At 46.7% G+C, this 21,887-nt stretch overlaps 1 protein-coding gene across 2 annotated transcripts; it reads left to right on the forward strand.

Moving 5' to 3' along the window:
• Nucleotides 1-29: 29 nt before the first annotated feature.
• Nucleotides 30-15,896, forward strand: Cdc42 (Cell division cycle 42). Of its 2 annotated transcripts, none has more exons than XM_077653308.1 (6): nucleotides 30-165; nucleotides 880-936; nucleotides 1,027-1,147; nucleotides 2,588-2,770; nucleotides 10,792-10,989; nucleotides 14,427-15,896. In XM_077653308.1, exons 3-6 carry the CDS (start codon nucleotides 1,043-1,045, stop codon nucleotides 14,514-14,516), a joined length of 576 nt encoding a protein of 191 aa, XP_077509434.1. In that variant the 5' UTR covers nucleotides 30-165; nucleotides 880-936; nucleotides 1,027-1,042; the 3' UTR covers nucleotides 14,517-15,896. The 2 variants fall into 2 exon arrangements, with proteins under 2 accessions (XP_077509434.1, XP_077509435.1); XM_077653309.1 differs by lacking the exon at nucleotides 30-165 and adding an exon at nucleotides 304-504.
• The last annotated feature ends 5,991 nt before the right edge of the window (nucleotides 15,897-21,887 follow it).

Genomic DNA, 21,887 nt, shown 5'->3' on the forward strand with positions numbered 1-21,887 from the left:
CAATAAGCGGCGCCGACGGTGGAACTCGTTTTTCGCAGAAGCACTCATCGCCGCTCCCGTTCTCATTAACAGCGGAAGCGGATGTGACGCCACTCCACTAGTTACGCCCAGTAAGGCGAGTTTGTGGAGGCCGGGTGAGAAATAAATCGCTGATCTCTCCCAAAGGTGGGTCTCTTCACGCATTTGCTTCGTAGATTCGGTTAAGGCAGCGCGGAAACAGGCGGTATTCGCTGCGATAGATTGCCGCGAAGCGCTGTCAAGTTTCCTTTGCCGTTTTTGACAAAGCTATCAAGATGGCGGTGCGCCGTAGAACTGCGCTTCACGAGTGTCGTTGCACTAGGCCTAACATACTTGCTAGTTTGCCGAAGAGCGCCCGTCCTTGCAAACCACACGGGCTTAATCGTGCACGGACCCGACGTCGAATCCCAGCTTGACAACAGGAGCGTTTGCCAGCGGCGTTCGGTCGTTGTGCAATCGTTTTGCTTGGGGCCGAGATCTCGCTCGGTACGAGTGCTGCCTTTTGAGTAGCCGAATGCAATCTGCACGTTAAGCGGACGGTGCTTACTAACTTCTTTTTGGTTGCTGACTCCGCGTTGTACACATTGCGTAGCGGGAAGAGGTAGGAATATTTGAGGCTGCCGTTTTCTCGGACATGTCGTTTACTTTGAGAGCGTGAAAGTCGCGTCGCCCACTCGGGAGTTTTCGCGTCCTCTAGTGTGCGGAGGTGTGCCGGCATTCCTTCGTCGTTTCCTCCTTCCGTTCACGTCTGAGCGCTTGTTCCTTTTCGGCCGTTGATTGCACTCGGCTCTAAGACTCCCAGATGGAAACTGTCGTGTACTAGAACTGTTCATTTCAAATTTCGCTCACGCTTGTTTGCAGCGACTGCGAGTTGAAGGCTAGGCCCCCCCTCCACCTTGGAAAGGAGCAGCTTTCCAGGCAAGTGTCACATTTGTGCTCCGACAGTAACTGTCATCTTTCTCGCCTGTGTTCCGGCACGGATTCTAAATTTCCCTTTCTGTGTTTCAGGGACAGTGGCGTGAAAATGCAAACCATCAAGTGTGTTGTGGTTGGCGACGGTGCTGTTGGTAAAACATGTTTGCTGATTTCGTACACAACAAACAAGTTTCCATCAGAATACGTCCCCACGGTGAGTTTCATATCACTTTTTTGCTGCATGAGTCACTCTTCCATTTACTGATATGTCAAATAGGGAAGAATTGCCTTTGTGTAAGCGAATCGGCTATCATTTGATGCTTATGCTATCATTTACAGTTACAGGTATTTGATGCTTATGCACATCATGATCTTGCTACAAATGAATCTCCGGTGTGAAAAAGCTTTGAGCTGTATAGAGAAAGTTCTGGATAAATGTGCTGCCATCACTGTTAGGTTAATGATGTGGTCAGAGGGGAAAATTCATGTGATACTTACTGAGTCTGTCTGGTTGAGCTATGGGGAACTGGATGGAATTTATTACAAGAGAACCTTAATTTCAGCTTCACCAGACTGCACACTCACATTCAGTATGTAGCGAAAGCTGTCTGAATGATGACTGCAATTGCACGTCTGATCATACTTGTGGTAACGTTCTCTGAAAATCTTTTCTCTTGTCTTGCGGGACAGAAAAAGGAAACCATATAGGTCATAACTGTTTTTTTTTATGTGGCATTTTTAATTTAAGTTTTGAGGAAATTGCTTTCGTATACTTGAAATAAATTTTAGCTGTACCATTTCCTTGTGCTTATTACTTTTTGGGGAGCCCTGTCAGCCTTCATATAGTTGCTTTAGAATAATATATGTGTTGCTGGCATTGACGAAAATGTAATTTTTGAATGCACCATGGGAATTTTTATTTTCAAGCTTTTCCAAACCAAGTAATTTTAGTAAGTTTCCTTAGCCGTTGAACAATTGGTCTTCACAGCAGCATCCTTCTACAGATTGTCCACTGCCGTCTTAGCCACATATTATGATTGTGAATAAATTTTGTGGGCCTGCCATATCTTTGTACACATGTTGTCATGATGGCTGACCTTGAGAGAGGTTGGCCATATAGTTATTCATAATCATAAAGTGAACAACGGAGGCAAAACCTCGTGGTGCTTGCCAACGTTTTAACAAGTGGGCTTGTCTTCGTCGGGGCAACGCGTTCATCATTGGCGGGGTTTAAATAAGGTCATCTCTCTGAGGAGGAAGGCCCGGCTGCTAAAGTTGATTAGCCACTTTAGCAGCCATCATGCCATCCTAATGCCATTCCCACTTCACACCCTGCACTCCCTCACCAGGCCTTCCTCCTAGGAGGGATCACCCTATATAAACCCCGCCAATGATGAACGCTTTGCCCAGACGAAGACAAGTCCACTTGTCGAAATGTTGGCAAGCACCCTGAGGTTTCCTTCCCTTGTTCACTTCTTGATTGTGTTGTTAGACAAGTTGTTCATGTTGGTGCATTCCATGTTACTGTTCCTTATGCAGTGTTGTGGAGTAGAAAATGTTATTTTAAAGTTAGTGAACGTCAAACATCCCAAACCATGACAGAACTTGTGTAAGTCGTCGTGTTGACTTGTGTGCCACTTCCTCCCTTTTCCAGGTGTTCGACAATTATGCTGTGACAGTAATGATTGGTGGCGAGCCCTACACCCTAGGACTTTTTGACACAGCTGGCCAGGAAGATTATGACCGGCTGCGGCCTCTCAGCTATCCCCAGACAGATGTTTTCCTTGTTTGTTTCTCTGTCGTCTCTCCGTCCTCGTTTGAAAATGTCAGAGAAAAGGTGAGCAGCACTTTTGCCTGTTTAACACTTGCTGCATCCAGGCCAGCTTTGTAGAATTCATTCCCAATGCTGCTGTGTACCCACCGGTGATACAGCGGGTACAAGCTTTCCCCTGGCCTTGTGCTCGGCTTCATTGGGCAGAAATGCTTGGGAAATCCGCCTTATTCACATGGCCACTCGTGTGTGACACATGGCCATGCGTGATGCATGGCCACTCTGGCATGAGCACCACTTCTCTATCTCCTCTGGTATAAAACAAAACTGCCAGTTCCTACTGCACATGTGCAGTTCATGTTAGTGACAGGCGCCAGCTATCAAGTGCATACTTGCCACTTTGCACGTGCAGCTGGCTCCTCGTGGAACCAAATCGCACCTGCATCTCCCACGTGTGTTTGTTTTTGTCACTGCCGAGAAGGCACCGCATCTTGTGAAAAAGGCTGATTGTTCTGTGACCGCACCTTGTAGTCGAAAGTGTCTTGTGCTGTGGTGCTCTTTGGCCACAGATGCCCTTGTTCTTTAAAAAATCATCTGGACAGCCAGAACCTGCTAACACATGGACGTCACAGGTAGCTAGCAATTAACACTTCGTTTATTCGGCAGCACAAAAGGTATGTAGGAAGAAAACTTTCGAGAGATGGAAAAGAAGTGAAGAGTGTGCGGACTACTGGTACAACTTGCCAGGGCACTCATCTGCGACGTCTCTTACTCTGCATGGCAACCCAAGCAGCACATGTAATTGGCCTTATATTGGAAATGCACTGGCAAAGGCTGGTCCTAAAAAGGACCAATGTGAAACTAACCCTTTCAACCCCTTCCTTATGTGCTTGGGAAGCTTTTGGGGGGGCAGGCTGCCCTTGGAGCAGTGCTGATGTAAATCTTATACCCCTGTCACACGGGACGTTGAATGTCATTCGCAGCGAATGACATTCACAACGAATGTCATTGCCTGCTGGCGTTCCCGTTCTACACGGGTACACAAAACGGCATTTGCAAATGATGGCGATGTCCATCGGCTAACTGCTATGACAGCAGAACGTTACAAATCGTGTTTTTCATACACATATTTTATGTTTATTGCTAGTATCACAATGTTACACATTAATAGACTCTTTAAAAAATTTTTGCAACGCCTTGCGGCAGCAATAGTCAACAAGCAATCCACTGAAATATCCAAAGCAAGACAGGCTCAAAGCCGCTCACGATCCCTCCCGTACATGCCGCCCGCACTTCCTCCCGCGGAGGGCTGCGAAATTGGTGCCGCATTCTTGACAGTCGCTAATGAGCAACAGTGCAAGCGAACATTGCTTGTTCACACGCCTTCTGCTGGGCTGGCGAAGCTGCAGAGTTGTTTTCCATTGCGAGCACTGAAGGCAAATGGAGTGACAACCACGCTACTCAGGCAAGATGGAGGACGGTTTGTAAACAAACGCGGCCGTCTCTACAGTAACTGGCGGCGACTGGGAACAAGAGTGTAGTTGCGCAAATCGCTTCAAATACCTTATTTTACATCAAAAAATGATTCAAAAGTTCATTGCAGCAATTAAAATAAAGTTTTCTTTGAATACGTTTTGTCCTCACTAATCAGTTTTGTAATTTTTCGCCAAGCCGCTGTCGTCGAGATTACACAGGTCGCGCGTGCATGAGTTCGGGAAACTCATTCAATGGGCGAATGTCGTTAGCTGTGAATGTCATTGACTGTGCCCGTGTAGCAGCGAAAAAAACGCCATTCAAACGTAATGTCATTCGCTGCGAATGACATTCAACGTCCCGTGTGACAGGGGTATTAGTCCTTGCTCCAAATATCAAGTGCAAGGAGAAAGCAGGGAACGCAGGCGAAAAGGGCAACACTGAGGATTTAATAAACGTTGAATTGATTCTGCACATGCATGGCTCGAGGCTTAAACTAAACAAAAAAGAGAATTTTACATACCTGTTATGCTTTTTACAGCTTCACCATGTGCACTGTACTACTTCAGTTATAGATTAGCCTGTTATGTTGCCAATAGCTGTCCCACACCCCACGAATGCACACGTCCTACCATACTGCGCCATTTCACTGCAGACAAGAAAATTTATTTTACGTTTTAGGTGCCCTGCAAACAATTCTGCTTGAAGAGTGGTGCACCATGATTCATAAGAGAGTACCTGTGTAAAGTGCAAATCAGTACGGTGTACCTGTCTGAATAGGTATGTGCAAATACATAAGTGGGCATTTGCCACCATCCAGGTTTATATAGAAAGGAGGCGGCGCAAATTAACAATAAAAAGGCCAGCTTAAGTAGCATGAAGCTGTATTGCATAAAAATCTCAATAGTAGACACCTTAAGCTAGGGAGACTCTTTGAACATACTCGATGTGCAACATGGGGCAAAAACATCTTGGATTTGCAGTATAGAAGTGCTGAAAGCGTGTAGTGTAGGCGCAGTCAACCCAAGTAATACTGTCAACAAGGACAGTCTCTATAAGAAAATGGCGTTGTGTAGTCCATGCCATGCAGGGTGCATAGGTTCAAAGTGGTGAACAAAGGTCTGGACAGGGAAGAAAAAAACTTTCTCTTGCAGTAGCTAAAGGAGTACAGCAAAGCCCACTTATAACAGCCACAGTTATAACGAACGCTCGCTTGTTGCGAACTAAGGCGGATCTACCATCAAAATATGTATTAGGGCAATAGCATTGCATCTCAGATACAACGAACAATTAAGGCCGCACAACTCGGTTACAGCTAACAAGGAGCTACTGTAAACTCGACCCTAGAGTAGAAAACCTCAGTTTCTCTTGGGAATGGAGAGCAACAAGCACCTCCAAGCCCCCGTGACACCACCTCCCCTTTTCTAAGGAAAGAACGCTACCGCCCAAAAAGCAGAGCAAAAAAGGAAGTTACGGGCTGTATGGAAAGCCGACGAAGCTTGTTGCCAGATGCGGCTGTCGAAAACGCATGCCTGGAAAGAAGCTGATGTAAAGCGCAGTAAGCTTCCAGTTACCGTTGTTCAATGTCCGAGCCTTGAAGACGGTGACCAGCGGCCGCTGTGTGTTCCCGGTAAGACCAGCAAGGTGCAGTGCTTTGTAAGCTACATGCTCGTGCGCAAAGCACAAAGGACTAGACGCTGTGTAACATTTTGACCGACGAGTGTGCCACTGGGCATGTATTTGCAACTTGTTTGCAGAGTGGCTTAAAAAAAAATTGGAAGTTCCACTTTAAAAAAAAATGGCTTGAAAGTGTGGCTTCAAAAGAAATTGGAAATTGGAAAGCATCTGATAGCACGCAGACTGTAATGGTGCGGTCTTGCTGTATGGTTTCTCTGATCTGAGCCGCATTGTTTTCATTCCGTGAGGTTTAAGGGTGCCTCTGCCTTTTGTCGTCTTCCACCAACGTTCTCCCCGAAACGAACCTCTTGTGCCACTTAAAATCTCGCGCCCGCGATGATGTCTCGTTGCCTTAAGTGTCACGAAGGAGATCATACGTCCGTGCGGCTGACTTGCCAAGCTTCACACAGAATTTTATGTTTACACACTGTTCGAGGTGGACACCCATCTCTCCACATTCATTCACAGTAGAATGTGCAGACTAGTGACAACATATTTTTCTACATGTTGAGCCATCTAGCGGCTGCCACGGCAATTAACGTGAATAGCTCAGGTTAGCCTGAAAAGATCGCGCTACACATACGTACCAACATTTGTTTTGGGGAATCATTTCTAGAGGAGAAAATAAATCAGTCTCGAAACTTTACGGACAAAAGTTGTAATTAGCATAAGCCTTCCTCCACGTTCTTGTTCTCGCCCTCCCTTTATTATCGCCTTGCTTTTGTAGTTAATTACAGGGATCACCACTTTTTTCACTTAAAAAAAATGTAATGCTAAATTTCAACTTTTGAGAGGAAGTGAATGATGTGAACGGTTGTGTACTGCTGCCATTTGTTGTCATTCTCAGTATTTGAAGGGTCCATTTTGGCAATCTCAAAAATCAAACCCACAGCAAGAAAAACTGAAAAAACAAGGAACCCAGAAGCTACTGTCTGTAGTAAAAAAAAAAATGTAGGTAACACTGGGCCACATTCCGTGGCGTCCTGTATTAACTCCGCTAGCCAATCATAACAGTTAACAAAATCAGCTTTTTAATGTTTGACATTATTTTGCATGTTTGACATTATTTTACACAACTTGTGCCAGGTATCAAAATTATAGAGCATATTGATTTTTTCTTGCAATTGGCTTGTTTGGGTAACAAGAAAAGTTTCAGCAACGCACTACTTTTTGTCCTGGAGGAATTCTGTCGGCAGTCGTGAATGTGGGCGGAGCTTCACTGCGGACTTAAGTTGTATCAAGACTGTATCAGTTACTCTTTTAATGACGATAGCAATTTCATCTGCAAGCACAGCCCCAAGTACTACTGTATGCATGTTAATTACTGGCATATAACTTGTTCAGGATAACAAAAACACTGACATAGAAGAGAGTTTTGACCACACAAAATTGCTACATTAAACCGCAGAGAAAGTCAGTATTTCATTCATATAAGGGCCGCAGATTTAAAAAGAATAGAAACCGAAAAGTCCAGCCCCTACTTTAGGGTTACTTCAAAGAAGAAAAGGCCATAGCCACATAGTCTTTTTGATGAGTTCTGACCTAATCAAAAATCGGGCAAGCATTTAAGTGTAGTATAGGAGAAAAAAAAAACAAATCTCTCTTTAATGGCCACCTCTGTGCAAAATTTGGGTGTCAACAAGCCAGCAGTTTAGCTGAGAGAAGCATTTTAGGAGTTGCTTTGAGTGGACGCAACAGATAACCCTCGTGCATTATCACAAGTGCTTCGGAGTGTGCGGGCTAGTTCCGCCTACTCGGTGACGATTCTTCAAAAATGAACCCATTGCGCTGCATGAAGGTTTTGGATAACATCCCACTGTTTTGTGGTGATGAAACGGAAGATAACCCTGTGCACATACATACTATGATAGGAAACAGTACTGATGTCGAAAAAGTGGACAATACGAAACTTTGAAGTGGTGTGCCCATTGTGTAATGCATTTAAAAGGACACTAAGGACAATTCTATCCAGTTAGTGTTGCAAGTAAAATTTTCATTTATTTATTTATTTATTTGTCGCTGTGCCCACAGCAACATTTTTGTTTGGCAGCACAGTGGGGGTTTTTGGGGGGGGGGGGGGGGGGGGGTTGAAAAATTGTTACATAAGCAGTACAACAAAGTTGCAGGTAAACAAAATGCAGAAAATACAAGGCAGCATAATTTGAAATCATCAAACAAAATAATCGCAGTAATGAGGCAAAAGATTCGTGGATCAGTATGGACGCAACTTCTTAAAACAACTCGTTCCACTCATTTACTATTTTCGGAAAAAAATGACATTTTTAAGAAATGTGTTCTGCGTTTTATTTGTTTTGCTTTGACGTTTGACATGGACATTTTTCCAGTAGATTCAAACTCTTCCTTGCCTAAAAGGACGGGTGGCCACCGTTTTGAAGTGAACGTAGTGCAGCATAGCCTCTGAGATCTGTGCTCTAACCATGCATGCACTTGCAAAATCGGCCACGACAAGGACACCTATATTTTTTATTTTTATTTTCTAGCTTATAAGGGCTCCGTTTTCCCTGAGAGTGGTCTTATCATGATTGGAATATGGTATCCTGTCAGTAAAGGCCAGCTTCTATCTGTCCTCAGGGACCCTTTAAAGATGGTCTCTTTTTTATCTTCTTCTTCTTGCTGCTTTGCTTTTGCTCTTGCTTGTCTAGTTGAACTTTGTATTGCAGTTCAGTGGATCAGTCCAGTGGCTTTCCTGATGACGCTTGGCATTATACTCGGACCTGGGAGTTTTCACTTGTAGTCTACCTTCACTCTTATACCCCTGTCACATGGCCAGTTTCAATGGCCATCGAGTCGAGGGTCTTCGAAATTCTCAATCGCCATCGAACTTGAAGGAGTTGTGTCGCTGCTACACGGCAAATCTCAATGGACATTGAAATGGTTCTCGTGTCTTACGCCAAGCTTGTGTGGCGCCACAATCGCTACTTTGGATTTTGCAAAAATAAGAAAAATATTTGATAAATGTATACTAAGTGCTGAAATACATGCATGCACGCATGTCGTTTAAAACCCTTTTAATAGCACGTACCCGACGGACAGATGCAGACACTGCTGTAGCCACTCTAATACAAGACGAGCCAAAACCAAGCCAGTCCAACTGCGTCGGAGCGCTGCTTCGTCAGGCTTAAGACCTCGAAAATCGCCTTGATATCTGAAAAACGAGCTATTTGTCTCTTGAAACTTTATGCGAGGGTAAGGATGGGCAAATCGAAGGCGAATACAACAGCTTAGAACACGATATTGCTTTGAGGGATTAGCGACGAAGCTGTTATCGCTATGAAGCGGGCGGACAGGGCGCCGCCATGATGTCAACGTTAAGTACGCAAGCAACGCAAAGACCGCAAAGTAAAATTAATATGCTTAATGCGCTTAAAACCAGCCTGATACAATTTTAAAATTATTGTACACACTGCTCGCATTAAAGTTTAGGAGAATGTTTGTTCATGCTTTTGTACCGTGAATGGGTCGCGTACAAAAGTGCACTTGGCGCCGCTCGAAGCAACGCTAGCAACCTTGGGCAGCGCTCGAATGCCCTCGAAATCTCGATGGAGTTCCGTGGTGCTCCGTTGACTCGATAGACTATTGACTCGATGGCCATTGAAACTGCCCATGTAGCAGTGCTCGATCGCCTTTGAGTCGATAGGCTATCGGTTCGAGGGCCTTTGAAATGCCCTTGTGACAGGGGTATTAGCCGCCGCGGTGGCTCAGTGGTTATGGCGCTCGGCTGCCGGCCCGAAAGAGGTAGGTTCGATCCCTTCCGCGGCGGTCGAATTTCGATGGAGGCGAAATTCTAGAGGCCCGTGTGCTGTGCGATGTCAGTGCACTTTAAAGGACCCCAAGTGGTCGAAATTTCCGGAGCCCTTCAGTATGGCGTCTCTCATAGCCTGAGTTGCTTTGGGACGTTAAATCCCTATAAACCAAACCAATCTACCTTCACTCATCAGTGGTGGTCATATTGTTGGTGCATTAATCCTTTGTCTCCTGTGCCACTGTGTTGCTGCATTAGGGTCTAGGATATCTGTCATGTTGCTGCCACCAAGTCACGTTTCCTGGTTGGCATGTCAGAATTGCGGCACTTTACTGCAGTATTGGTGTGGAACAGCACTGCTAATTCTGCGTGCCGCAATCTGGATCCTTGATGATGGGTGCTATTACTTCTATGGGACACTTGATGCACAAAATGATCTTACAGGCATATCACTGAGAACTTGGGAATGTGCAAGGCAGGATGTAAGAAAGTCCACACCATTGAGCAGTGCTGCGCAGAATTTTGTCGTCTGTTAATGGTTAAACGCTTGAAGCTGATTGTGTTAGACAAATCTACAGCACCTTTTAGCAATTCCTTTTTAAGCTTGCTGCACACTTAACAACATGGGGAGTTGGCTTTGCTTGCCTCTAGTGGCAAGAGTGCTTTGTGTGAAATGGACTCCACGAAAGTTTACCACTGGTGCTGCCGCTTCTTGTTTTTAAAGCTTTCCCTCTCCACCCAGCTTACGTGGCATGTTGGAAGTTTCAAGGGCCAGGCCCAAAGTTGCAAATTCAGCTCTAGGTATCCTGAGCCTGCCTTGCCAAGCCGGCTCGTTACACGGGGCAAATCGTGCATTCACTTCCTGGCTGTGTATGATGACCGCAAATGTAAATTAACTCTTTTGTTTTTAAATATCACTCAAGAGCAGTGTTACACCAGCAGTGTTGGTGATGCAATGTGTAAATTGAAACATGTTCATGTTGGCCAGGTTGCCGATGGGAAAGTAAAATCGTTGACGGAGGCGGAACTTTGCTGTATTTGGTTGTGATTGGATCATAGCAGCAGTGTTAATAGCTGGCAAGGCTGTTGGCAGTGTTGGTTAATGCAGAGAATGAAGTAGGGGTAACCCTTGTGTGCGGCTTCTGCATTATGCCTGTCCCTCCTGTGTGCACAGTGGGTGCCAGAGATCACACATCACTGCCAGAAGACGCCGTTCCTGTTGGTGGGCACACAGATTGACCTTCGGGATGATGCAGCCACCCTTGAGAAGCTTGCCAAGAACAAGCAGAAGCCCATCTCCAACGAACAGGGCGAGAAACTTGCCAAGGAGCTCAAGGCTGTCAAGTACGTCGAGTGCTCAGCCCTCACACAGGTACGGATTCCCCACATGTTGTTCTTAGTCTTGTGCAGGTTTCTGAGGCGGTGCGTGCAATGGCTGGGTGGCTGGTTGTTGCTGGCAGTGAAGTATTGAAAAAGTGGCAATGGGAGCGTGGAAGTACAAGCTTGAAATGGGAATTCTGGAAATGGGGCAGACGCTCATGGTTGTGTTCCTTGAGTGCCTGTGACAGCTGGTAGGGTACCGCTCCAGAATTATTGATAATTCACCATTTCTAATGTTTATACTTCATGTGACAAGTTTAGGTGCTCTGGTAGCAAGAAGCCTTGTGTGTTGCCTGCAGCTGTCGCAGGAAGTTGACCAAGTCGTTTGCACAGGCCGTGGGTTGTTCGCCTTGTGAAAGACTGCAAGAAAATCTGAATAAATGTTAACTGGGTACTGCCAGGTGATGAGACCCTAGTGGAGTGATGTGCCTGGCCAATATTGTTATGAGGGCTGGCATCTTAATAAAATATGGTGCTATGATAAAAGTAATTGATAACTGTGTATTAGACAGGCCCTCAAAATGAAGCATGAAGCGTTTGTGTGGCAGTATCTCTAAGCCTTCTGGGCTTACATTTGATTTGAAAGACTGGAGTTAGTAGACCTTATTAAAGGGCAACTTGAGGGCGGGGGGTTTCAAACATTTTGAGTTGATAGTCGCATCACTCACCCCCTCTCTCTGCCACACCAAACCATTTTTCAAAATACCAAGCGGAGCCATTGTGAAAAACTGAGAACAGCAAACAAACTCTGTCTGTGGCCGGGGATGATGGTTTGTTTTACGTAGAGATTACACAAACATTACTGGAAAAATACTTATCCATGCGTTGAATAGCTGAAGTAGTGACTGAAAATGCCGAGTCCTTTCATAAAATTCCCAAGACAATGCAAGCCTAAAAATTTTGTTGCTGAAGCGGGGAACAGGTATTAATATGCGGGCAACGTTTGTGACGTTGAATATGTAGTGTTGCCCTTGAATTGAGGCCACGGAAACAGCAAAATCTATTTGTGCCACAAAGAAATGTCACATGACCGGTGGAAGCATTTGGGAGTGAGAAAAAAGACCTACAGTATGAATTTCATTAGAATATGGCAGCCAAGAGAAACCCCTGATTTAGACTTCATATGAAGGCTCAATTTTTTTTCTTTGCTGTTAAGTTAGTCTAACCTTAAAAAAACTGCACGAGTGCTACTGTCCTCATTGTTGTGAACTCTGGATGAAACTTGCAAGACCAACGTTTGCAACAATTAAAATGATTTATTGACATGTCTGGCATGGAACGGCCTTCGTCAGTACATTCTGACAAAGTCCGTTCATCAATAAATTGTTTTCAATTGTTGTTTCAAAAGTTCTGTTATTTCCTATGCTCCGTTGTATACATAGCGGTCAACGCTGCAGATGCTTCAGAAGTAGTGCTCCCGCAAAACTATGTTACTCCGCCACATATCATTCGTTCTTCTGGAATCCTCGTCGCAAGTGCACGAGCACCGGGTTTACATGAAATTAAATGGCGTATTTGGAATCGGCATGCAAAAACACGAGTTCTCTGAAAATATAGTTTATGTAGCTGCAATATTAAAAACAGTTTTTCAAGACCAGCTTCCCCCCTTAATAAAGGAGCGGTTTTAGTAAAGAGCGCCTAGCCATGGTGACATACTTCCTGCAGAACGACGACATCGCGGCACATGCGCAGTCTGGGACATCTCAGAGCTGTAGGCATAACGGCATGATTATGAGGCCGACGTTCATAGGCAGCTGATACCGAAGGCGATAAAAGAGCGCTTTTCGAGATCGCTTAACCACATGGCTCTTTAGCTGCGCAGAGAAACCAACTTTTGGGCAGCCTTGGGGCACTGAGGCAAAGCGTGCGGTGCACATGGGGTGGGGTAAAGCTGTTCTATTAATGTAGAAAGAAGGTGGCATGGGCCGCTGATAATGGAGAAGCTGAAAAAGTGCAATCAGTAGTAGGGAAGGGAAGAAAAGGGCAGCCTGTATGTAGCATATAGTGCATTGGCCAGTAGTGACATGCTGTTGTCATGCGGTGCCTTCGTTTAATTTGCTCGTTCGTTCCTTTCAATTTTTTTCTTGTTTGTTATTGTGGTGCCATTCAGTTCTTTTCTCGTCCTTTTTTTTTTTCTTTCGCACACAACAGCCTCTCGCAAACACCATGTATTTCCCCCCTGCAATAATGCCTTCAGGCGCTGCAGGTATTTTAAATAAGTAAATTAACAAAATCTTTGCCAGCAAGCCTTGGGGTCATTTTCTTTTTGTGTGCCATTACAGCTATTGTGATAAAACACACAATGATGCCACCCTTGCACCAAACTGCTCGTGACAAACCGGATAAGCTGTGCCGTTGTGATAAAAATAGGAAATGTGCTGAGTTGCTGCAAATCTGGCTGCTATCGAATTTGCCATTGCCATGCTCTAGCTATCCAGGCAGGCATAACTTTAGTTGTTGCCACCATTTAAAATGTTAAGGTCTGTTGAAGCCCTGTTATAACGAACATGACTGTCATCTGATGTTTGTTCCTTATGTCTTGAAGTTTGCAGGAAATGGACTCACGAAAACGAGTCTCAACTCGGACTTCCCATTCTGCAATTTGTTGTAGAAACAAAAATTTAAGCTCTCTACATCATGCACGGTTAGTATAGGCTCTGTGTGTACTCCAGGCAAAATTATCAAAGACGATGCTTCAGCGCGCACAGGGACTGATCAAGACTGGTCTGGTTCACAAGAATATGGAGGCTACTGCATTTAATTGCTTCCGACTGAGGCAAGCACAAGTGTGCAAGAAAATACGGTAAAATTGGCTGACATAACTGCATAACCGGAGAGGTTTTAATGTGTAGGTGGTTTAGTAGTCTTTTCTAAGCTTTATAAACAAAAGTGGAAAGCCACACATCAGCCCATTTCAGCTATTGTGCCCGCAAGTATCTGCAAAGTATGTGCTCTTCAACTGAAATGTTGACCTTTCACAAAGGTGAATCCTGTTCAATTACACTGCATAAAACAGAATTGAAGACATGTCAGGTGAGACTATGGGCTGATAATGACAAACCTAATTGCTTGCCAATCTAAGTGAGTTGGAAACTAAAAGCTACATGCTCCAGAGCACTTCTAAACCAATGTTCTCGGTCCAGGTTGGAAATATTGGCGCTCAAGGCTGTTCCTAAATCAATGTTGTTCTGCTCCAAAGTGCTCCAAATTGCATTTTACCGGTTGCATCACTGAGCACACTGCAGGAAATGCAGTGCACTGTGGCATATTTTGTGTAGTGCCTGTTGTCTCTTGCATCTACCCAGATTGTGAAACCGTTCTGCTGGCCAGAATGGCTAAGGCAGCCTTATTTGGCTGCACTTGTTATAAGCTGTTTGGTCTACACAAATGCTTAGGCAGTTCTTTGTTGTCCCTCATTTCTGCTTCCAGAAAGGACTGAAGAACGTCTTTGATGAAGCCATCTTGGCAGCCCTAGAGCCTCCTGAGCCTAAGCCCAAGCGAAGGTGTGCCCTCCTATAGACAGTGGCCAATTCCCAGGGAGCAAAGAAGCAGCACAAAATGGAGGGCGAGAGAAATTTTTTTTGCAAGGACCTGCAGCAGCCAGCTGTGCGAGAAGAGGAGGACAAAACGGGAGCTGCCGACACACACTGATGGACCCTTGGGGGGAGGGGATTCCAGCCAAGGATGGGAGGGCCACTGCCCACCAGCCACACGGGGGGCAGCCAGGGGCCAACAACTCGCGGAGGGGGAGAGGAGAGACACCACTGTGCGCACGCACCCTTCCCTGCTTTGGTGTTGCTCGTTGTGGAAGTCTGGCTGACCAAGCTGTCTGCGGAGTCCATAGGAGTAACAACTGCCCAAAGGGGGGGAATTGGGAGCGGTGGGGCTGGGGAGGTGGGTGGGCTTAGTAGGGAGCGGGTGGCACTCACTTTAGCAGCAGCGACTCTCGATGCCCGCCGCATAGGTGTCTCTTGCTTTAAAGCGAAACGTGTGGCTTGCCACCACAGTCTTTTTCATTTTTGTCCTCACGCCTTTAAGGGAAAGAAAGAACTTCCGTGAAAGAAATGGGAACCCTAGGCAGCGCGTGCTTCTCCAGGCGAGAAGTCAGTGGCAGCTGCCGCTGCCAAAGCCTTGTTGTGTTAGCCAAGTACTGCAGTATTTGAATGGATGTGCGTCGTTGCGCTCTGCTTTATTCTTTTTTATCAAGAACTTTGGCCGCCACCTCCTACACATTTTTTTCTTTAGATATGTAAGTTTAGTTGTCTTACTGTTCAGTGCAGTGTCAAATGTACAGAGAGCGAAGCCAGGTACTGGACTAAGTGTCATCTGCAGGGCGTGGCCATCTTGGTCAGGAGGCCTTTTTTTCACATTGATTCCTGGGGTTGTGCATGTCGCCGCCCCACCCTACTTGTGAAAAACTAGTTTGCAGAAGCATCCTATATAAAAGCATGTGCGATGAAAACTGCCGCCCTGCTGTTGTAGTGCTGTCTGCTGTTTCAGGTGTCCTTTTCTACTATTTTTTTTTTTTCATGGCAATAATGATTTTGCCTAGAAAGTTGCTTTGCGCCATGATTAAGGCGTTTGTGAAGCCTGTGTTGGTGTATTGAGAGCTTTTTCTTATGTTGGTTGGAGGATGCAATGCTATTTATTTACTGTTGTGTGCAAATCGAAACTTGCATCTTTCTTTTAGTTGCCTCAAGTGGCCCTTTGTTGTTTTGATTATTTTTTACATTGAAGAGAGGAAAAATACTTAAGTGAGCTTCCTAACAATGATGACGCACTTCTTAACAGATTAACATTCAGTTAGCAGTTCTCTGTGGTAACAGTTTAAAGCCAGTGTTTTTGGTATACTGTGAAAAAAATACGAATTTTTATAATAAACTTGACCTTCAGCCTCGATTTTTGCGTGTGTGCTATTTTCTTGTCAGTTGTTGCTTACTGGTAAGTAGTCGTGAACAGTCTACCATGCAGTACCACACTTAAAGCATCACCAACCTGCTAGTGGTCAGGTGCATCACAAAATTTTATTGGAGCTGCAAATGTAAGTAGTCAAGCCCACATATAACCTGATAATCCTGCACTTTGAGTTAATGGTATCAGATGTTCATAGTAGTATGTGGACTTGCCACCTTACAACCAATACAAAGTCTGACAGTGCAAGAACTTTATATGTGGCTGCTCATTCAACAGAGACCCTATATGGCACTTTCCAAGCTCTCTAGCGCTGTCTAATGCTCCTCGGTGGTACCCTTGCTACCAATAAGCTGCTAAAGGGATTCAGTGGAAGCGATCATGGTAACAGGTGGTAGGTCTGCCTCCTCCTCATCGCCATCAGATTCCCCGTTGTACTTCGTGTGTTTTTGTCGGTGGGTTTTCAATGTTGGCATCATCCGCACAAATCAAGTCTTTCTCGGGCGACATCAGGCCGGGCCAGCTGCACAGCGACGCCACGTTGCCACAAATTCACATGCGTCCAATAACATGGGTATTCGACAGCGTCCTCCATCAATCCTGGGACTCTAAAGCTGCCTCACGGGAGTAATTCTTGATGCACTCCCGTGGTCAGTTCCATCCTCGGGGCATCTTTATTCTTTGGCGGGGAACAAATTCGAACTGGGACGTCGCGGCACCTGATTGGTCAAGAGGCAGCACTTTGTTGACCACGAAAGCACCTTGCTAATTTTTTTCGCGATGTCATGGCCGAGCCAACAAGTCTACTGTCATCCCCATGCCCCTTCTAAACAAGCCTAGTGACATGCACAGTCGTCTAATAAAAAAAAAAACTTAATTCGGGCCTTTGTGCTGTGCATTTAGCGTACGAGAACGCAGCCTATAGAGCGCTGCGGCTTGTATTTCCGTCGACAAACAGCGGCCGCCGGTCTCTGCCGTTCCTGCTCGTGCGCGGAAAGCCGATAACGCGAAGACTGCCGCACTTTCCACCAGCGCTAGGCATCACCGCATGCGTTTTTGACGGCCGCATCTGGTAAAAAGTTTTGTCGGCATTCCGTATGTCTCATCAATGCGTTTTTATGGAGGAAAAACGCTAAGGCGCCCGTGTGCTGGGCGATGTCAGTGCACGTTAAAGATCCCCAGGTGGTCGAAATTATTCCGGAGCCCTCCACTACGGCACCTAATTCTTCCTTCTTTCACTCCCTCTCTTATTCCTTCCCTTACGGCGCAGTTCAGGTGTCCAACGATATATGAGACATACTGCGCCATTTCCTTTCCCCAAAAAACCAATTATTATTATCATCAATGCGGAAACATTACTAGTCCCATTACGAGAAAAGCCTGGGGCGTGTGGTATGGTACAGAAAATCCCATTGATGGCAAGAAAAGTAGAGTGATGTCATCAAGCGGCCGTACGTAGCACGCACACAGCAAGCCGAGCACGGCCATTTGAGATAATCATCTACATGTATCGAAGTATGCGCACAACTGCTCATCCGCGTGAAGTCTCGCTCGGCGCCGATGGTGAAGCGTACGCCGCACTTTGCTCCTCTTCTGTTGCCATAGTAACGGCGCATGCGCACAACTTTCCTCTCCCATGTACCACGAAATGCTCGACTGGTAGCCCGGTGTAGCTCCCGCTACAAAGTTTTCATGCAACCTTTCGTAGTACAGCGTTCCGAGTGGTGTCATACGCGCGCGCGCGTGTGGGCGGATGTCAATGCATCCAGGGACACGCAGATAATGCTTTCGCATTGTTGTTGCGGCTGAAGGAAGAATGAAAAGGAAAGTGCACGGGCCTGCCCACTGGCTCAAGCTGAGCCACAATCGCTGCCACGTGCAGACAGTGGAGAAGATACGAGAGGAAAGATTGAAAAGAAAGGACGCGCGTCGCAACAACCGCGTCATCCGAACGACGACGATGGTTTAGCAACAGTGACAACTAATGTCTGGCACCGCCCTCGTTCGTAATAAGCGAGTGTTCGTTAAGCGCAGCCGTTATAAGTGGGCTCGACTATGCCTTATGCCGGATAGGCTGTTGAGTCGTTGGGTTGTCGGTCTATGCAGCCGTGATGGCTTTGCACCGTTGGTACAACGCACACTAACGTGTGAGAGCGCGTTAAATAGCCAAAGGTTGTCGAAATTAATCAGGAACTGTCCACTTCTCGTAACTCGCATATCGTGGAATAGAAACACTGCATGCCATATTAGTTCCAACTCCGCCTAAATCGAACATTTTTGGAGTGTCTTCATCCAAAATATGGGATCAGTGCGTTTTCTCAACCCGCCGCGATGGCTCAGTGGTTAGGGCGCTCGACTACTGATCCGGAGTTCCCGGGTTCGAACCCGACCGCGGCGGCTGCGTTTTTATGGAGGCAAAATGCTAAGGCGCCCGTGTGCTGTGCGATGTCAGTGCACGTTAAAGATCCCCAGGTGGTCGAAATTATTCCGGAGCCCTCCACTACGGCACCTCTTCTTCCTTTATTCTTTCACTCCCTCCTTTATCCCTTCCCTTACGGCGCGGTTCAGGTGTCCATCGATATATGAGACAGATACTGCGCCATTTCCTTTCCACCAAAAACCAATTATTATTATTATTTTCTCGCACAAGAATGTTTGGACAGCTCCTTGATATATAGGCTTCTGCTGTCACGTAGCGCAGAAGAGGAAACAGAAGAAGCGCATTTTTGTTCGATTGGCCCGACTGTTCAGCCTTCCTTCCTTGTTCAGCCTCGCTATAACGCCTCCTTCCTTGCTGAAAACCTGTGTGCCGCGCCTTCTCCGACATGGGACCCAGGCCACCCTCCAACTTCGACAATGCTCAAGGTGATGTCCACAGAGAACACAGTCGTCGGGCTTTCTCTTATTCTCGGTGCATCTTGACTACTCGTGTTTCTCATCTGCTTATAAGCAAACCTACTGGGAAGCTCAGGACGACGCTATCTTTCCTAGCGTCGTCCTGAGCTCATGATTCCTCGTCGCGCAGTAGCGTGGACCCAGCGGGCGCCGAGGCCCAACAGCGTGCGGCAGCGTGTCTCCGTCGAGCGGTTCTCGCCACCAGCCAAGCGGGCCGGTTCGCACCACGTGGCCCGGCGACTGCAGTTCGACTTGTCGCCGCCGGGTCGCGAGCCGCCTCGGCGCCGCGTGCGGTCGCTGTCCCGACGCGCGCGGTTCCCGTCGGTCGAGGTGGTCTGCATACCGCCGGAACCTCGGCGAGACGACCCGGATGACGAGGACGCTGAGCGCGACCAGCTGGAGCCGCACTGGAATAGCTACGCTGCCTACGACCTGGCACGCCAGACGGTCGACATAAGCATCTTCCGCAGAGCCCATGAATTCGGTGCGTCACTCGGCTTCCACAGGCAGTAATGAATCTCTAGACACCTAGTTGTAAAGGAGCCGAAGCCCTACTTTCCACTGTTATGCTGGTAGCATCTTGTGGCAGGGAGAACCGTTCCCGAGCGCCTGACACACGCGTTGTGCCGGCGCTGCGGCGGCCGCTTTTCGATATAGGTAGGTAGTCGAAATTATTCCGAAGCCCGCCACTGCGGCGCCTGTTTCTCAGTTCCTTTTTTCACCCCTTCCTGACTCCTCCTCCTCATGACGCACTTGAGATGTGCACTGAGGGTTAGTGCATGCGGCTTTCCATTCCTCAAAACCATTTTTTTTTTAGCGTTGTGGAAGGGAATTATCGTAACACACGCAATGCTACGCGCTTTCTTAATTCGTTTTTCGGGAAAAGGAAATGGTGCAGTATCTGTCACAGGACACCTGAACCGCGCCGTAAGGGAAGGGATAAAGGAGGGAGTGAAGGAAAGGAAAAGAGGTGCCGTAGGGAAGGGCTCCGGAATAATTTCGACCACCTGGGGATCTTTCACGTGCACTGACATCGCACAGCACACGGGCGCCTTAGCGTTTTTCCTCCATAAAAACGCAGCCGCCGCGGTGGGGTTCGAACTCGGGAACTCCGGATCAGTATAGCCGAGCGCCCTAACCACTGAGCCACCGCGGCGGGTATGCGCTGTCTCTCTTCTATCACTGTCATCTACCTCTTTTCCCTTACGGCGCGGTTGAGGTGCCCACCGAGATGTGAGACTGTTACTGTGCCATTTCCTTTCCTCAAAAACCACCAATTCTGCCGCCGGTAACCGGATGAACCTTTGCCGTCATTCGAGAACCTTTGCTCCAAACCCTTCGGCACCTTCTCCTCTTCTTTCGACACTACGAAGCTTTTGACGGTTTTGTGAGCTCTTTCACTCCCTCCTTTATCCCTTCCCTTACGGCGCGGTTCAGGTGTCCAACGATATATGAGACAGATACTGCGCCATTTCCTTCCAAAAACCAATTATTATTATTATTTTGTGAGCTGGTGCGACCTATACTCCTTACCCAGGGGCGTAGCCAGGGGGGTCTTATGGAGCTTCAGCCCCCCCCCCCCCCCTCCCCCCGAAATGTTTTCGAACTGTCACGCACCGCTGACCAAAACAACCACCGGCGCCGGAAGTCATTCTGGATTTTGTCACCTAGTGTCTTTTTCAGACTAGAAGAGAGATTTTGGCGCGAACATTGCGAACTCGTGGCAATACCCATGCACCTAGTGTCATGTAACGCAAGGGGCCTCATCCTAGCACAAATTTTCAAGGGCCTATCGATGGCTCGCTGTTGCGACTAAAAATTTCGGTGCAATTACTCACAATACATGACCGGTGACAGCTGCTGCTGCGCAGTACACTGGAACGAAGGACAGCGTCATTGAGATTTTTCCCTGGCCGTTGCATGCGTACAAAAATGTAAAGATTCTTGAATGACAAAGATGCATTAAAATGTTTGTCCTCTGCTTGCTAATTTCAATGCCTCCACGTTTTTCATATCAGCGGCATGCACTGCTTTGCTGCTTCCGGACCGATATAGTTCTAGACTTCGTGTGATATTTCCTTTACTTAATACGCAAAAACATGGAAGCATTGGTATCAGTTATGTCTGCCACGAGTGAACGATAAGGGGATAGTTGGTATGACACGATTACAAGACATAAAACTGAGCAGGGGACAAGACACAGAAGAGAAGCAAACCGGACGAGCTCGTCCGGTTTGCTTCTCTTCTGTGTCTTGTCCCCTGCTCAGTTTTATGTCTTGTAGTCATGTCTGCCACGATTTTTAAGACATACGAATACATTCTTTCATTTAAAAATATACATATTTCACTTGTCTAGACAGTGCGTAGCGTTATCTAATACACAATGGCATTGTCAATGGCAATGCAGTTATTATTGTTGCGTTTGATCCCTCCGCAAATTCTGTGAGGAGGCTGCGCTGCAACATGAGTCCCCCCCCCCTCTCGAAAAAAATTTCTGGCTACGCCACTGTCCACACCCGTACCCCCATTTCCCAGCAACTCCTTCCCCCAAGCACTGAGCAGTGATCTCCAAGAAGAATCGTATTGTCAACCCCACATCAAGCAACGAACAGGAAAAAGACCCGCACGGTGCGCTTCTGTCCGTGGCGCGGCCGGTTCCCCGTGATACCATTCACACCGAATACCACACAGACCGAAGTTTAGGAATGTTCGCCTTAGGCTCGGCGTCATGTTCTCCGCGGTTTCCGGACGATGTTCACCTGAACCGGCTTAAAATGGGAGCTAAAAGCATTTCATGTTTAAGAGGAGGGAACCGCTCCTTCGCCTCCACCGCCATATAGTTCTCCCGTCACAACAGTGCAGACTTAAAATAACAGACCTATTTAGCCTTATGTTTGACGCATGATAGCTTTGCAGTTGCTTGTGTGCTACAAAACCCAACACAGCACAACACACTTTAAACTGAAGTTCACTGCTTGCGTTCTTATCGTCCATTTATTTACGACTCGTAACTCAGAGCAGTTACTGTGTAGCCATTCACGTGCAGGGTTATATTATTTTTATTAAGTTTCTTATTTCCCGCAC

Source organism: Amblyomma americanum, chromosome 2 (assembly GCF_052857255.1).
Source record: "Amblyomma americanum isolate KBUSLIRL-KWMA chromosome 2, ASM5285725v1, whole genome shotgun sequence".
NCBI lineage: Eukaryota > Metazoa > Arthropoda > Arachnida > Ixodida > Ixodidae > Amblyomma > Amblyomma americanum.

What these genes read in the sequence shown, in the direction of transcription:
- Cdc42 (XM_077653308.1), top strand. Translation starts at nt 1,043, where the DNA reads ATGCAAACCATCAAGTGTGTTGTGGTTGGCGACGGTGCTGTTGGTAAA. An exon ending in CATCAGAATACGTCCCCACG is followed by an intron (nt 1,148 to 2,587) that starts GTGAGTTTCATA and finishes TCCCTTTTCCAG; the next exon opens with GTGTTCGACAATTATGCTGT. An exon ending in TTGAAAATGTCAGAGAAAAG is followed by an intron (nt 2,771 to 10,791) that starts GTGAGCAGCACT and finishes CTGTGTGCACAG; the next exon opens with TGGGTGCCAGAGATCACACA.